This window comes from Haplochromis burtoni, unplaced genomic scaffold, assembly GCF_018398535.1.
Source record: "Haplochromis burtoni strain Fernald_Lab_line unplaced genomic scaffold, NCSU_Asbu1 Contig_84, whole genome shotgun sequence".
NCBI classification, from domain to species: domain Eukaryota; kingdom Metazoa; phylum Chordata; class Actinopteri; order Cichliformes; family Cichlidae; genus Haplochromis; species Haplochromis burtoni.
In genome coordinates this window covers 96418-114405 of record NW_024582445.1, presented here as the reverse complement: position 1 = coordinate 114405, position 17988 = coordinate 96418, and the positions used below count along the sequence as shown (strand labels likewise).

The window sequence follows — 17988 nt, the reverse complement described above, 5'->3', positions numbered from 1 at the left end:
AGAACAGGAAGCTGGGGCTACGGTTTGCACATGCTCAACAGAACTGGACATTAGAAGACTGGAGAACTGTTTCCTGGTTTGATTAGTCCCAATTTCTGCTACAGCATCTGGATGCTACAGTCACCTTTTTGCACAAACTACATTAAAGTATTGATCCATCTTTCCTTGCATAAACAGTGTGATGCTATTTTTTTCACTGTGGACCAAATTGTCTGAGGAGTGTTTCAAGCACCTTGTTGTGTCTGTGCCGTGAAGACCTGAGGCAATTTTGAAAGCAAAAAAGGGGTCAAACCTAGCAGTAAGTAAGGTGTACCTAATGAAGTGTCCAGTTTGTGTAATTGCCCAGAGGTGTTCCAAGTTGGCTGCAAAAATTTCATTTTACTGAATGCAAGAATTTAATTTGAATCTGATCCAAGGGGCTATTGGCCTGTGCTAGTACGATGTTTAGTAATCCATCCACAATGCTAATGGCCAATGCTCCCTTCCTAAGTTCCCACTCAACCAGCCAACACTTTGGTTCTTTTCATCCTTGATCTTTTGCTGGAAAACAAGTCTTCCAGAATGTGAATTAGCATTCAGAGGATAGGTGGGATTGTACTGGATTAACACGATTCCCTAACTGAAGCCAGGACAGGCACAGCTCATCTGATGGGGGAGAACAGCTGGGTGCATCTTTGCTCCCCTTCCCAAAACTCTGTTCCTCTCCATTTAGCTTGTCATGCAGCAGCAAGCACAGATGGGATGTGTTTTGAGGAGAGTCACAGTTGAGCACCAGGGGGACCCCTCCAGGCTATGCTGTACAGTAGCCATTTGACTCCCAGAATGTAATCACACTGGAAAACGTTAGTTTGGATGGAGATTTGGTTTCAACAGATGATAGACACATACTGCAGCACTTCACAGGGCCAGGGGCAGGGATATATAGATGAATGTTTAGGGAATGAGGCCCGGGTTTGCTGATTTATGCTCTGGAGTGCCACTAGAGAGCCGACTCAGCAGGATGGAAAGATGCTGCATGTCTCTCTAATAAATAACTCCTCTTCGAGTTAGTGTCTTTACCCGAAGGAGTAAAGAGGCCCCTTTGGAAAGTCTTTGCCCCCCCCCCCATGTAGTGTATATATGATAATTTTTTAATGAGGACCATTATGACATAGGCTGACATAACAACTATTTGAACAAGTTTATTGATCATTTCAATCATAACAAAACAGCTGAGTTTTCACAAACGTTCACTCTTATCCACACAGGATTATTCAGCGAAGCTTGGAAGGAAGCTGCAGCTAGTTTCCCAAGGAACAAACAGAAAGACCCTTCTTGAAAGCCCCTCGAGGTGACATGAAGAACAAATAATGCTGTGTTGTTATCGTTAACATGTTCCTTTCAAGAGGTGCTTAGGAAATCCCTTTAAGGCTCTCTCTTAGGGAATCAGTTCAGAATTACATAAGAGGATGCAAGGAATTTGGGGGGCGTATGCATGTAAGAGCACAGCGCAGCACACTAAACAAACCACACAAGGGTTTTCTTAATTAGGGATGATTTTCCTCCAGCACTAGCTTCAAATGCATTTTCTTCCTTTCCCATAATGCTTTGGTCTGGAGCATCCTTGGATTGTCTGCACCACTAGAGATGAGTTACACAGATACTCAGCTGTCCAGAAATCTGAACATGCGCTATTCACCAAAATATATTCATGTGTCATCTTCTTGTTTACTGACCCACTTTCAGATAAAAGAATGTACTTTCCCCCCTTTTTAGCTGTTTTTACTTTTTTCCAGAAAGTCCCCATCATATTTTTTTCTTTCTTTAATACTCATCCAGACTTTCTTGGCACAATCTGAATTGAAATGAAGTTGAATTGAATTTTCACCAAAAGAAAAGAGCGGTTTGTGTAACTATGTAGCAGGGAAGCAAGCTGAAGCATGAGAAGTGGGATGCCTTGACAAAGAACCTTACAAACACTGGGGGAAGGGAGATGGAAAAGGAATTCCAGATCAATGCATGATGCAACTAAAGCTCATTTTTAAGTATGGGAGGAAGCTATTTGCGCAAGAGCCATGGGTATGGTAACTGAGCATCAGTAAACATAGATGCACATTTCCCTGCAGATCTGATGGAGTCAGCTCTCCTGGGACTTCAAACGGCTCGCTAATATCCATCCCCACTGTACCGCCACACGTGGCCTAACAAATCACCAGCCTCACAGTGCTCAACACACCATGCCTCCGTTGAGCATATACGCAGAAGCGGCTAATCGGAACCATCCATTATATGGCGGCAAGCTTGTTTCAGGCCACCGGCCATTCACCGTGATGGATGTGATTGAAGGCTGAGGGACGGACAGAGAAAGAGAAAGACCTTTAGAGTGTGAAAACAGATTAAATAAGTCTTCTAAGGCATTACAGTATTACATGGAAATGCACTGATGCATGATCACCGAGCAATGTATATGTCTTGTATTAGTTTGTTATATAAATCTGCGACTAATTTAGCTACTTATCTCTAGATACGCTTTCACAGTCTGTTCCTTTGCTACAGGTATGAATCCATACAAGTTCGTACAATAACATATTAACATGCACCAAATGACAAAGTGTCTCTTTGAAGTAGGGCACAAAAAAGAAACTCATTATCTTTCTTTTTTTTCTTTCATTCTGATATGAAACAGTTACATTTATGCAGAGGCATTTATGAAATGACATCCATTTTTGTGACTCACTACACTTCGGCTGCTAGGAGATGAAACACACGTGAAATCTGGAATGACAAATCCATGCACTACGATTTTGTAGCACCGTTACATTGACTAGAGGCACACAGGGGAGCATATACAGCTGCATTGTGGAGTGTGAGCCAGTAAAACAATGACAAGGCCTATCTATCCACCCCAGGGTGGCTTCTCCGAAGTCTGGAGTATTAAACTGAGCCCTGAGATAAAGCTTCTTCTTGCAGAGTTTTAGCCACGGGGGGAGTGTGCCCAGTCTCCTTATGTATTCCAGTCGTGCTGCATATTGTTTGATATAATCAACATGGACCAGGGGGTACTGCGCAGCACTCAAACACATAGCCCTCCCAAGGGTAATATAAGTCTGAGTAACACTGACATGATTTATGCAGATTTCACCACATGGCTATGTGCAATATTTTATATAAGAGTAGCATTTTTTTTCCTTTTTTTTGTGCAGGTTTTGACAAACAGTGAAATATTTAAAGGTCACTATATGAGCACACAGTGTGGAAATTCTCATGTGGATGTGTGTATATTCACAATCCAAGAAAGACCATTCCATAAGTGCATTTTCAGCTTTGCTGAAACGAACTGTAAGAGAGGACGATTCGGAGTTCTGCTTCACCTCAGAGGCATTTCCTCTCCCACACAAGTTGCCTCATTTCCCAGTGCAAGCGTGGACTTGGAGGATACAATAGTTTTACACTGTATACATTTTTACTGTGTGGCTGGGACTAGAGAAGCTTTGGAAAATGAGAAAAAAGTTCCACATGTCTGAACCAAGTCTGAACAGGACTTTACATACCAATGTGATTACCCGAGTGTTACAGGTTTCCAAAACACTGGACTTATTTTTCAGAAACAAGTCTGCAAAAAATGCTGCACCCTCCAATCCCATCAGTTTGGCATATATGCACTGTGAGGATGAGGTAGGGCCTAAGCTTTTGCAGTATAGGCTGGAAGTCTGTGTAAAGTATTTGACAGCAAGAGACTGGAAGATTTGATAGGTAATGTAAATCATGGAATACGCCTCAGTGGAGAGGAGGGAGGGGGTTAGAGCAGAGCGATTCTATCAAGAACCAAATCCTCCAAATGCAGCTTTGAATAAGAATGAAATAGATAAAGCTTGGAGGAGCCATCATAGGGACCGTAATATTAGACAAACAGGAGATTTGCAATACTGTTCTCTAAAATATCAGAAGACATTATCAGTGCCTACTGGCTAATCTCATGCTTTTGCCTGAATTTAGAGGACGGTGCCTTTGCTTTTTCCTCTTCTTGAGCTAACAAGGCATCTGTGTAGTGTGTGGGTGGAATGTCAGGGCAGTGTAGGTGACTATGGTCTTATCAGTGTTGAGAGCAGGGTCACAAAGGGGAAGCGATGTTTAAGGATGCTGGAATCTACTGTTCAAGTTTCTGCAACTGTCAGGAGGTTAATTTCATGAAATAGCTATTGAGTGCTGTTCACTTGACAAACTATATATCACTCTCTCTCACTCTCAACTGACTTTTTTGCCAGCACAGATTCTAAAGATTTTTTTTTGCAGCCACGTGTTCACAGTTTCTACTTAGGTAGAATTTTCACAGTTTCATAGTTATTTATCTGACATTTTTTGTTGTACTCCCTACATTTCTACACACGTACCTTAGTCTCATTATTTTAGGTTTAATGCTTTGAGGTAAGATATTACTGAGCCTGAATGGAAAGAACAATAACATATAAAAGATGGTACACGCACAAGCACCATGAGATGAAAGAGGCAATATATATGTATGGATTATTAGACTCTATAGCACTATATTCAATGGTTAAAGTGGCACTAACGCTAAAGAGGAGCATAAAGTGGGTAATGTTTTTTAAGTGGCAGGTAATTTCAAATGTAAAGTCTCTATCAACTCAACAAATAATGACAAATATAGAGACTGTGTGCATTTCGTTGCAGTGTACCTGCTAGCTAGACCTTCGATAAACTGAAATCTTAAACCTGCAGTGTCCTCACTTTTTAAATCAGATTTTGAATCTGCAAATGATGCGAAGTTCTTTTACATTTTTTATGTTGCCAAACGTCCTGCAAAACAATCCTAGGCATTCTAACTTTGTATTGTCAAAAGGTTGCATGAAAACACTCAGCAGTTTAGTGCAGGATAAATTGGGTTGCTTTGATGTGCTGTGCAAATTTACAGCAAAGCATTGTGTCAGACCGGCGCACAGTGGCTTTTGATGTTCATGGTCAGTGTTAGGTTACATCAGGTTCATTCACTGAGTTCAACTGTTATAACAGCTGTATACTGCCTAGTATAAAGGCAGTATAAACAGCATACTTTCAGTGTAGGGGATGGAAATCAGCCAAGATCGCTTGTGGAGCATCTGCTTATGTCTTGCCGAATTCCGTTGTGTAAATCAACAAAGTGAGGCAGCAGCAGAGGTCAGCCAATTACAGCTTGTACCCAAAGAAAATTTACTTGAACTCTCAATAGAAGTTACTGAGAGTTGTACTTCTGCAGCTGATCTACGGGTAAATTGTATTTTAACCCCTCACTGTATTAATTTTTGTGTTCAGGTATGGAAAGCAAAGCACAAAAACTTTGTCTTTCCAGCTATTGATGTTATTTATTATTATTGCAATAATTTAGCATGAGGTTTAGTTAACTTTGCACAGAAATAGCTGGTAGAAACATCCTTCAAAGACATACTTTTTAACTCTGAGTACATTTCAGAGACTGTACTCTTTCACTTTTAATTGAGTAAAGAAATTCAATCAGTATTTAATTTTTTTTAACCCTAATCCACTGGCATCTGCACTTATACTTAAACAAATAATGTCTGTACATTTGTCAGTTCAGCATATGTTAAGAGAAAAACTGGGATGGACAACTAAACAGGAAAAAAGGCTTTAATTGGCTAGTCCTGACTGTTCTCACCAATATATTGACCTAGAAGATCGTAGAAGCACCGTTTATTTTCTCCTTTTGTTTTAGCAATTAAGCACTATTAATGAAAGGAAAGAAAATATGCGGAATGAGTCTAAGTGTGAGAGAACAGCAGTACTCAGCTGCTCTTTACCAGAGGGGATAGGTGGGTGGATAGGTGGGAGAGGAGGGGGTGAGGAGCTCCTATCACTCCCCTCCCTTAATTAAAACTAACGACTCCAGGTGCTGCATGGTGCTAGGCAGAGGAACGGCCGGGTGGCTTGTTTGTGTTGGTGGTTCGCCTTCATTACCACCTCCATCCATTCTCCTTAGGAGCCCACCGCAGTATCGACTCGGATCCCAACACACAATGTGCAATGTTAGAAAAAAAAAAGGTGATCTAAATGCAAATGGTATGGTGTGATGCATTATACAAGGTGTATAGAGAAGTGATATGGGCAGCAGGAGGAAGATCCTTTCTTCAGGCAAAAGAGTTGGAATCTCAATGATGGCTGCAGGTCAATAGCAATACCACTCTTCTTAATGTTCTCCAAAAGCTTTGGGATGGGGAAGGTTGTTTCTCGGCAGCTAAGGAGTCGATTAACATGTTCACTCTTCAGCCTCTGAGGTATCTGGTGATCAATGAAAGACGGGGAAGAGAGTGAGAGAGCAACTGTCTATTCCCATCCCTGTCCTTTTAAATCACACTGGGTCTCAAGCGTCCTTAGGCCATCTTGGCATTCCTCTAACACACACACACACACATAAATGCATTGTGGAGTGCTCCTCTACCCAAAGGGTGTACTGCCTAGATCTATATGTAATTATGACAAATAGTTACCTTCTTGATACCGCAGGCACTATCACAACTGTAAAATATGTTCGAATTTAATTCTAGAAAATCGATTTGAGTATAAAGGTACTTCGAAGAAGATTTTGGTCATTTAATTCAATATGAAATTTCAATACTGTTGGCAGGTATCAAACCCTGATAAATGCTGCAAGTTAAAACAGTTTAGACAGGCTACCAAAGCATGTGGTAGGGGTGCAGCTTCCTAAGGGGCATTTAACCAAATATTAATTGGGGTCCAAGCCTTGATAGGGGTCCAAGATAGATAGATAGATAGATCCATTAGCCAATTGGCAGTAGTGTGATGGTAATGGTAATGCCTCTTTCTCCCTCTTTCTTCTATCAGGGTGAGTCTGCCCTTTTTGCTATTATGCTATTATTCTTATCATTGAGAGTACACCCTGGATTGATCTTTGGAGAGCAGCCCATTTATTCTCCTATTCTCTGGTATATCTCTGGTTGTGAGCCTCAGTTATGGACATCTTCCTGTCACTCTGGATGCTATTCTGCACCTCAGTTAACCTGCTAACATGTTTCCAGGCTTCCCTGATTTTATAGTTTTTTTTTCCTATAAGGGGGTTGGTTCCTTCCCTGTCCACTGCTTCCCTTTGGAGCTACAGCTTCAACATGTTTTTTGAACATGTTTTCAATGTTCAAAGAAAGTGATGCACAAACACACAACAGATGAACAGATTCTTCAGCCCATGCTGCACTTCTCCATTAATTTTTATTGATCTCAGCATTGTAGCCTTTGTGTCATTTTGATGACACACAGAAAATTTGCAATATCAGCCATGTGGAGGAGTGAATGTAAGGTGGGGTCATTACTTGCTACATTGATAAGTTTCTTTTTTTGTTCTTGTAATGTCATACCTGTCCACTAGATGCCCTCAGTATGTTTTACTTGATACCTGCCTGAACAGCTGTTTCTCATTTACTCTTTAAGTCCCCACTGCACAGTAAAGGGAATTTTTCAACTTGCTAGACTTATGTTATGTTATGTGTTGTTTGAGCTTCAAAGTCTACCTGTTTGTTTGCCTCGTCCATCTGGCGGCTTGTTGCCAGGTGTCAGCCTGATCTTACTGACAATATACTGCCTGTGAAGCCTTCAACTTTTATGGACTCTTCGTCACTTTCCCTCCTACACATAAAATTCCGCACACGCACTATTACACTCAACGAGGCTACTTTAATTTGAATAAAATCCAATAAACAAACTTGCCTGGGGTGGAAATGCTAAACTATCAAAGACAAGACAACGCAGGGATCATTGTGCTTGTTATGCCTTTGGCATTCATTCTTGTTGTGTCATTAAAAATGCTTATTGAAGTTCTATTTGCCCTCAATGATGTTGATTTTCTTTTGATGATTCTTTTCTCCTCTTAGCATTTGAGTGGCCCGGACATAATAAAGGCCAAAGCCTGGCTTTATTAAGTAGGTCTGAGTTTATTGCATGAAGTCGTGCTTGGATTCAACACTTCACTCAGGTTCATTCGGTTCTCTGAAAATCTTCTACTCAGAGGTAGCCTAAGATGTGTAAGCAATAAGCAAATGCAGGCCACTTGATTTCTAGGATAATTCTGTTTTTGGTTCTAAATTTTTCTCAGAGCTGACCTATTTGGATTTTCCTTATTTTCTGTCAAATACTGGTACAGTAATAGATGCTCATATTAAACATGGTCAGTATGTGCACAAGTAACCTCTGTGCAAGCCCAAGTATCAGACTGTTCTAAATGCTCGATTTCCATTATATGTTTTGTTTTCTTACTCTTGCGTGCATGGTGTTGAAGAAACACAGAGCTCTGCATGTGAAAAGGACAGAACCACCCAATATTAAGTAATCTATGGATTTTAGACGTTTATGGAAAAATATGTAAATGAAAGTTCAATTTGATTGCCTTTTCTAAAAAGAAAATGACAACAGTTGATACTTAGCACTGGACTTTTTTTTTTTGTTTGTTTTCTTTTTGTTTTGCACCATGCTTTGTTACATTTTTTTGTTCTTCACACTACTTCCCAGAGAAGTCTTTTATTAATCCAGTCCAATATAATGCTGGATGTTCAGGCAGCTAAAGTTAAAAGATGAAGCAGTGTTGAGGAATCAGAACCAGATAAGTATACATGATACCACTAAAATGTGTATTGATATTCAGACCCAATTGTCTCATAGCTGCTATTAATCATTCTGCTAACTATTGAAAGCTGTGCTTCGTTACCTTTGCTACTTCCTGACATCAGAATTTTCTTAATTTGGTATTTCAGTGCATTTCCCTCAGGTACACCTTTCAACAGGGGTGTATGCACATTTTTATGCAGCTTATGGCTGAAGGAATTAATTTCTAATTAGAATTAGAAAGTTAGTTTAAAAGTTGCATGGTGTTAAAGGCACAAGAGGTAAAACATTTGCTTTGGTGGATACACCATCTACTGTATTGGGGCCTATAATAACTTAAATAATGAATATTTGTAATGATCAGTCCACAAATTAACTGGAAATAAACATAGCAGCTCAGATTTATGAAGAAGGCGAAATTCTGCTTTAAAAGCTTGGATGTATAGTGTATAGCACCATTAATAAGATTTCTTGGCCATTGAGTAGGCAATTTCTTTTCTTTCTTTCATTTTCCCAGGCACTTAAATGAAAGTGCAGTTTAAAAGCATGTTGTTTACTCAATTTATTTTGAAAAGACACTGCTGAATGTAAAAATGATTCAAAAAAGATTTTGAATCTTTCGAGGTAGAGCTTTTCTGAAAGAAAAGCGGATCTAGCTAATATATATATATAATATATATATATATATATATATATATAATATATATATATATAGTATATTATTATATATATTATATATATATATATAATTATATATATTATTATATTATATTTATTTATTTATTTATTTATTTATTTATTTATTTTTTTTTTCTTTTTTCTTTTTCTACATTTAAGATCTTTGTTTTTTTGTTCAATTTTTGTTGCCTACTGGAACATTTCAGCTCCTATTTATTCCTGCTCCTGTGTATGTTCATCTGCTAATCTGCCCAAAACACAAGGAATATGTTTTGATTCCTCATGCATGCACCAATGAAAGGCGTAACAGCCACACTTAAAGTCGCTGCTGTTAGATTATAATAAATGTTGAAGGGTGTCAGTTGGAATTTTCCTCTAGAGTGTGCATGACAGTCGTGGTGATGCAAAAATATGCACAATGTGCAGGAGAGTGCTTTTACAATGCTTTCCCACCGTTTTACATTTATTGCTATAAAACAAATTCTTTGTTCAAATTGACTAATTCCAGTGAATTTATTTGTGTGTGCTGCTTTTATGCATGCACCTTCGCCTGTGTCTGTTGTCTGCTCTGGGGAAATTATTAAACATATGCGTAGAAGCCTGAACCGACTTTGCTATGTTAGCAAGCTCCCCTAGCTGGTCACAGCTTATCACAAATTATGAGCTTGTTTATTCTGGCAGCATTTGTGATGCTGTTGCTGTGAGTTTATTCCTGCTGTGGCATTGCACTGCATTTCCCCAAAATAATTTAGTAGTACGAGCTTTTATATTTAGCTCACCTATTCTAAGGTCTGGTGTAATATAGCATACATAATATGCACGATACTAAGTGATAGAAAAGAAATCCATAAAAGGATGACAGAACTGCTCTTTCTGTGCAAATATTGTTTATATAATAATTTACGCAACAATACACAATATAGTTCTAATTATACAATAATTTATCATTCTACCTGAAACCTGATCAGTTAAACTTTTATTATAAACCATAAACACCCCCCATCACTCATTACTCCCCATAACTTGATGTATTATTATTAGTAAACAATACATTTTGTTACCATTTTTTCACCATCCTCATCAAGGTCAACTAGTGAAAGCCACATGTTTGAGTTTGAGTCGACTTCACAAACTTTTTTCTTACCAGTAGTAACTCTAATACTGCTAGCTAAGCACGACGGTAACCTGAAGGTCCCGGCACACTCTTACATCCTTACCTAACATGCTTTACAAGACAGAGAAGGAGACTCTTCTTCCACATAAGCAGTGATTTCTTTTATTTGCTTTCCATTATTTCCCTTTACTCTAGAGATCATTTTAAAAGATAATCAATTTGAGCTGATCACAATATGCATTTCAGCGGATAAGAAATTATGATAATGATCTGTAATATAGCCCCAGCTGAGAAGGCTAATTCATGTTTATATTGCTTCTGCTCTCACCTTCTGCTTATTGTTCCCCAGATAAACCTCAGGTAACATGCAAGAACGTTTTTTTTTTTTTTACTATGTAATTTGTCTCAACAAGAAAAACTCATTGTGCGTTATTTTAAGAGTCTAATAGAACACCATGTATAGTAATTAACAATAAATGTGACCATAAACTGTCAGTTCAGTTACTAGTGTGTAAACGATTTGTCAGCGATGGAGAGCAGAACAAATTTTGATGTTAATTGTGTACGAGTTGTGCGTTGTGTATAGTGAGTATTAAACATTGCATATGCAACATGCCAGCTGTTTCTAGTGATATAATGATTTAATGTAACAAAGTAGAAGCTCAAAAGGTAAAATTTGGATAGGATATTGATTAATAATAACATAAACCTGAGACCTAATCTCTTGCTAACTGTTGTAGATGAATATTTCCATAAAAATGACAGAAAACATTTTTGCAGCTGCTTTTAATTTGTATTCTTTATTCAGTGCCAAATATCAACTTTTTTCCAATGAAAGGAATGTCCACATCTGACTTTCTCTTTAAAAGAAATTCACAAAATGGTTGAAATGTATAAAATAAATACAGTAGAGAAGCTCTCCTATTTCGGTGCTGTTTCATAATTCACATCTCCTCAAAATTATGTAAAATGTGTATAGCACAGTAAATGCTACGGAGAAAGTCTTTAAGAAAGAGTCAATAAGCATAATAAATTAATATTTTGTGGCTGTTGCGGGAATCCTCAGAACTTGCAGCAGAAGCCGCAGCCCTTGTTGCTTCGGCAGCAATTGCAGCACCAGCGGCACAGGGAAAGATGGCTCTGACGCTTTTGCCTGATGTGATTTGGCATCTGTGGGAAAGACAAAAGACGTGAGCAAGGTGTTCAACTCCATCCGCTCTATATACCAAGGTACTCTGCAGGGAAAATGCATCCACTTAAATTTTAATTTGCTCTTGGTAATTGGTTTAATTCATTCAGTCGATTGAACATACCATTGATGACTCCGCTGACATCTCTTGATGTGCCACAACTGGAGTGTCATTGCTCCCTGCCTCCTCCGGCTCTTGCACCTGTTAATGAATTATGCACATTGAGGAGGCGCATCTCAGCGTCCTGGCAAAACATTTATATCTAATAAGCAAATGAAGTGAGTTTAACACGAATTCTTACCCCAGCAAATGGGATGGCAGAGCTCTCCAGAATGCAAATAAAGGCGAGCACGAGTGTCACTGCAACTGCAATGCTGAATGCCTTCATTTTTGTCGGGGTTTAAATGGTTAAGTTGTTTTACCCTTTGAAGATTAGAGTTGATGGGTCTTCCCTCTCATGGGTGACGGTGCAGCGAAGAACACCACAATACCTTCAATTTATTCTTCAGGTCCAGTGATGGATGGTGATTGCCTGGGCAAGTGGATTTCTTTAGATATTTCACTGACCCTTGTCAGCTCGTGTCCTTCTCCTGTTTGATGGTATGCTGACTGTGTTGGTTTTTATACACAGTTGGGCTCAGTATTGCCTCATCGCTGCTGGAGGCCCAGCCCTTTCCTGGCAACAGTTACCCAATTCCAATGGGGAAGTTTTTGACCTCTTCATTTCTCCTTACTGTAGTTCTGCAATACTAGGGGAAATTCACTGATCTATTTTTGATTGTGGGGTCCCAGTGTCTGAGAAAGATATGAAATCATCTACAGACTTTTTAAGGGAATAACTTTCCACTGTGAGAACATAATTCCACACATGAACACGCTGCTGGAGACCATTATTTTTACAATCTCTGAGAGCAATATGTATTATGTAAATTGGACTTTTGTTCTGGAGGAACCCTGGTAAGAGCACAGTACTTTCTCCAGCAAAAGGCCTAGACAGCATAGGTCAATCTATTGCATGGCTGACTGAGTCACACTTGTTTCGACCCAGGAAATCCTTCACTAAGGAGAAGGAGCCACTTTGGAATATCCATTGCTCAGTCTAAAGGATGTAATTACAACCTCTCAAATGGAATAATTAGCCCCTCATTTTCAACACGTTCAGTTTTTGCATAATACACAGGAACCTGCAGTTGAACCAAATTAAATCCCTTTGAGAGCTGGAGAGTAGTAGCCAGGATTAAAAAGCTCCATTTGAGAGTCAAGGTGTTTCAATATGCAAGAGTTAAAGATGAATATAAAATAATGTAGTGGGGTTTATTATGTGTTGACAACAAAGAATTGCATTGTTTCTGGTATTTTAATCTGCATCTGTTCTATGTCATAGTTTTGATTCTTTCATGCATCATTCTTAGAGCAGATAATTAAGAACCAACATACAAAATAACAGCTGCTTTTGTTTCCTCAAAACATTTCTCATTTCCTGGCAATCTCATAGTTTCTGAATAAATTTCAAACTGTGCACAATTAAAAACCATGTTTATTTAATGGCATAATAATAACAACAGCAGACTGCTCACAGTTTTGTTGGAAAATTTCTCATTCCTTCCTTTGCTACTGAAGCCATGAGAAACATCTACAGATTAATTAACCAGTCAGTGGAAGAAAACTATTCCACAGGAACATCAGGCTGTGAATAAACACAAAAATCAATAATGGTGGAAATGAAATAAGAAAACGGCTAAATAAAGGAACAAACTGATAAATGATCGCGCTGTGGAGGCTGATAAAAATCAGAGGCCATTTGAATTCTCATTATACCTTCAAAGTCTTTCCAATCGCCCGTCCTGACTCAATTAAGGAACAACATGTCACAGGACCTCTGCGTCAGTCTGTCTCGTTTACTGATAACCTCGCTGGCCCGCATGCTTGCTTTGGGTGACCACAACATCAGTGTCAACAAATACAGCCACGAATGGCTCCGCATTTGTTGGAACACATCCATAGTTTTATCATTTTTACAAGATCATCACATTTTCATTACTTACTATGCATTTGATTTTTGTCTTTTGTGCTCACGTGTGAGGAGAAGAGGCTCTAATCCTATATCTAGTCCACGTTATGTCTTCAAATAATGAACATGTCATTTTATTTGATGTGCTTCACTAAGCATGACTCGTGAGATGTGAGATCTGACGCTTGTTAACAGTACAAAGACAAAAGTAATATATCCAGTTTCCCCAGAGTGTAAAAAAAAGAAAAGAAAAATTAAAGGTCTGACGTTGAAGTTGTTTTTTTTAAGAATTCATAGCAGAGTTTTCCAAGTGCACATTTTGTCCTGTTTTCCTGGGCGCCCCTGTCTGTTAGCAGTCCCTGTGGCTATCAGTAGGAATCTACTTGCCAAACAAATGCCGGCACCAGCATGGCGGACAGATTCACCTCAGCAGGCGCCACTCTACCAGTTTCTTTGCCCCCGGTCGAGGACATTGCCCCCGTCTGTCTCTGTTTCATCATCATACCCTACTGCTGTCCCCATCCATTTGTCACCCCTCCTCCCCCTTGCTCCTACATGCTTTATAGGCTGCTTTAAGACAATCCATACATTATATCTGCCAGCTGCCAAAGCCATCACACAAAAACAGTGCCCCTCGATGCAGTCAACAATTTCCCTAAATACGTCTTCTCTCAAAACTGGGTCACGAGTGAACCAGTGTTGGGACATCACTCAGGGGGGAGGAGTATGGAGTACAGGTTAATGGGTTGCTGGTCAATGCAGGGACTTTCCCTGTCAGCGTGGAGTGAGAGGCAGGTTACAATATGCTACTGGAACTTCCAAAATTTCAGTAAGTACGACCAGTCCTAATAGATAAAAATAACGGGCAAGAGAGCACTTATTCATACTACCATAGCAACTTCAACTAAACAATGAATGAAAAAATTTAAATTATAAACTGTACACTCAGTACACCCTTGCTGCATGTCATTGTGCAGCTCTACTGCCTGGTCTCCTTTCATCTATTTTCAAAATCTATTATAAAATCATAATGTGCCCCAAAAAAGAGGGCTAAAAAAGCTAAACATTACAAAGAAAAAAAAAGTACTTTAAGCTATGAAATGTTTTAATTTGTCAAACAGATTTTGTCTCTCAGAGGTACCTTCAGATACAACACATGGGGGGAAACCAGCTTAACACCGAGGTGAGATTTCTTTTAGTCTTGGATAGAAGTCTAAAGAACACAATAATTGCAGTCTGCTTGAAAAAAAAGTATGAATTAGCTTTTCAGCATCTAGTATCTCATGAGCAACTACACCATGGTGATATTTCAGAGTGGGAAGATGACTCCTTTCCCCCATTTCCCTCATAATGGAAAGCATCTTTTGCCATGTCAGTGTAAAAGCACACCTGGGGTTGTCTGCCAAAGTGAAAGGCTTTACTCATAATTTTCCAGTCAACCGTGTTTCGTTTAAATGTAGCATCTATACATGATATTTTATAGCTTAAAAAGATGTTAAATCTTTGTTTGGTTAAACTGGCTTTTGCACAGGGTATAATCCACTCAGTGAGCTCTACATATACATTTATTTTTCCATAACTGAGATTTTTGGTTTCTCAGAAACACCAGATCCATGATAAAATGGCGATGCCAGACAGGGAGATATTCAGTGTTTATCCCCAGTGATGGTACTTCAAACAATACGTTTGGTGCAATCCAAACTACATGACCCACAGCTTTAAGACAGAGACACGCGTCTTTCAACACGTGCACCAGTTTGATGCGTCAGTTTGATCAGTGCTGGAAATACTGTCGAATATGACACTCTGGATGCACAAAAAGGCGAAACGAACAAACAAACAAAAAAAAAACTATGCTCCATTTATGACAGCAGCAGAATACAAACCTTTGTGCTGATACTTCTCTTATGAGTGTGACAGGTGCTATGTCATTATTAATGTACAACCAAGAAAGATGGTAAGTGTGGTGTGAGGCACATTGTATGTCAGGTGGAATAAGACTCTTTCTGTCAGGCTTTTTCAACAAATAACCTCAGAGAGAGGGGGAATGTGTAACAAGCTCTGGCAGTGGACAATACATGCTCCTGACAGTGTGCTCCTGTAGCTAAAAAAGCACAAAGGTAAGACAAGCCTGCAGGCCATGAAACTGTGGCTTTCCAGGATAATGTTTTGGCCAGCATGAGTTCAATGAAAATCACTCAACCGTGTCCTTTGGTAGATGTGTACACACACACACACCGAAAAAATTAAAAAAGGACTTATCCAAATCACATAAAGGATTTTATAGAAGTGGTTTTTTCACTCCCTTCCTCCAGGCAAATGTGCAGCAGACATTCACTGAGTACTGACCAGACCTAAACCACTGATTCAAATCCATTACATACAATTTCGGCAATAACAATCCATTGCTCAAAGCGGAGAGACTTTCCTCTTCCAATTAATACATCAATTAATTCTAAGTGATTTATCTGGTCTTAGAGGTGAAGGTTGAACTCCCTGGTACATGCTTCCTATAACATTTATTAAAGAAACATGTCTTTATGTCATTTAATTTTCCTTTCCAAATCAGTATTATTTCAGCTTTGCCTGACTCGATTCAGAACGCTTTCGGGGTGAAGAAGGAAAACAGACAGACGGAGAGAGACTACGCATGTCCCAATCAGAGAGGTACGTGGGATCAGAGATCATCCACTTCAAACAGAAACGGGGACACACAGACGCCTGCCTGCCTGCCTGCCTGGTTGTCTATGCATGTTTAAATGGCAGCTGACAAGCCTGAAAACAAAACCAAATCAAATTTAGCACATACTCTCAGTCAAGTGAATACTCAGTGCATGTGTTACTGTGTCTGTGCAAACAGCAGTCTACATATATCTCTATCTATCTATATAAAATAGCAGCTTCTCTTTTAAGAGCAGCAGAATGTAGCTCTGCCCAACGCAATCTCACTAAGGGCTTGGATATAGCTTTCATCCATCATTGATCTTTCTCCCCCAAGGTGCCCTCTATATCTTCTAAATACTTAGCAGTGTGTTGATTGTGTGGATTTGAGTACACATGGGACACGTAACCCATAGTAACTCTATCCTTGCAAGAGAAAATTCGAAAATATATTTAAAACTGTATCTCTGTTCCACACTGACAAGACAATATAACCCTATATCCTGCACGTTTTGTTGAGAATATAGACATTTTTGTGTTAGTTCAACCTGCCAACTGTTCACAACAATAAAGACGTATTGTCCCAAATTACTAACTAACATGCCCAGGACCTGGACCAGATCCCTGCCACATGCACATCTAAGTGAAAGGCAGTGGTTATCATGGACACCCATGCTTCTTCCTGCAATTATGTCCAAAGACTGCTGTGAAAAAAGCAAATTTTAAAGGTAGTCAAATCCAAGACTCTTAACTGGTGGCAAATGAAACGTAGTGTTCCACTGTTGGGCCACATATAGTAAAAACCACATCGACTTTTAAAAATTACTCAGATTAGAGCCATCAGCAACCTTTAGAACCACATTGCGAACAGCCGCTCCGCCATACTGCACCAAAAGCAATGAAACCTTTAAAGACTCCCATGTTAAAGCGACCAACTTCATAGCATAGTCTTTTTACAGCCCGGTCAAAAAAAAAAAAAAAAAAGGTTTTATGGAGTTATCCATCCATCCATTTATTTTCTTCCGCTAATTCGGGGCCGGGTCGCGGGGGCAGCAGCCCAAGCAGAGAAGCCCAGACCCCCCTCTCCCCAGCCACCTCCTCCAGCTTGTCCAGGGGAACAACAAGGTGTTCCCAGGCCAGCCGAGAGATATAATCTCTCCAGCGTGTCCTGGGTCTGCCTCGGGGCCTCCTCCTAGTGGGACATGCTCGGAAAACCTCGCCCAGGAGGCATCCTTGTCAGATGCCCGAACCACCTCAACTGGCTCCTTTCGATGTGGAGGAGCAGCAGCTCTACTCTGAGCCCCTCCTGAAGGGCCGAACTTTTCACCCTATCTCTAAGGGAGAGGCCAGCCACCCTTCGGAGGAAGCCCATTTCCGCCGCTTGTATTTGCGATCTCGTTCTTTCGGTCACTACCCCGAGATACTTGAACTCCTCCACTTGGGGCAGGAAGGCAGGAAGGCACTCCATTCTTTTCCGGCTGAGAACCATGGCCTCAGATTTGGAGGTGCTGATTCTCATTCCCACCGCTTCACACTCGGCTGCGAACCGTTCATGGAATTAATAAACCTAAAATGGACGAGTTAAGGTTTAAAGTTAAGAGCCATGGTCAGGCTAAAGGAGGCAGCTGTAACCAGCAGCTATCTGCTAGGTGTCGCCTCAGCTTTTCAAGTGATGGAACTGGATGTCTGGAGCATGTTTTTATTGTTTGTGCCTTTTGGAGAATTTTAATGCAAAT

General features: G+C 39.8%; 1 protein-coding gene across 1 annotated transcript; it reads right to left on the bottom strand.

Moving 5' to 3' along the window:
• Window positions 1-11171: 11171 nt before the first annotated feature.
• LOC102313958 (hepcidin antimicrobial peptide) lies at window positions 11172-12197 on the bottom strand. The gene is made up of 3 exons (XM_005925516.2): window positions 11882-12197; window positions 11704-11781; window positions 11172-11560 (listed from the first exon to the last, which is right to left on the bottom strand). The coding sequence occupies exons 1-3, from the start codon at window positions 11966-11968 to the stop codon at window positions 11453-11455; spliced, it is 273 nt and encodes a 90-aa protein (XP_005925578.1). The 5' UTR covers window positions 11969-12197; the 3' UTR covers window positions 11172-11452.
• Window positions 12198-17988: the final 5791 nt, after the last annotated feature.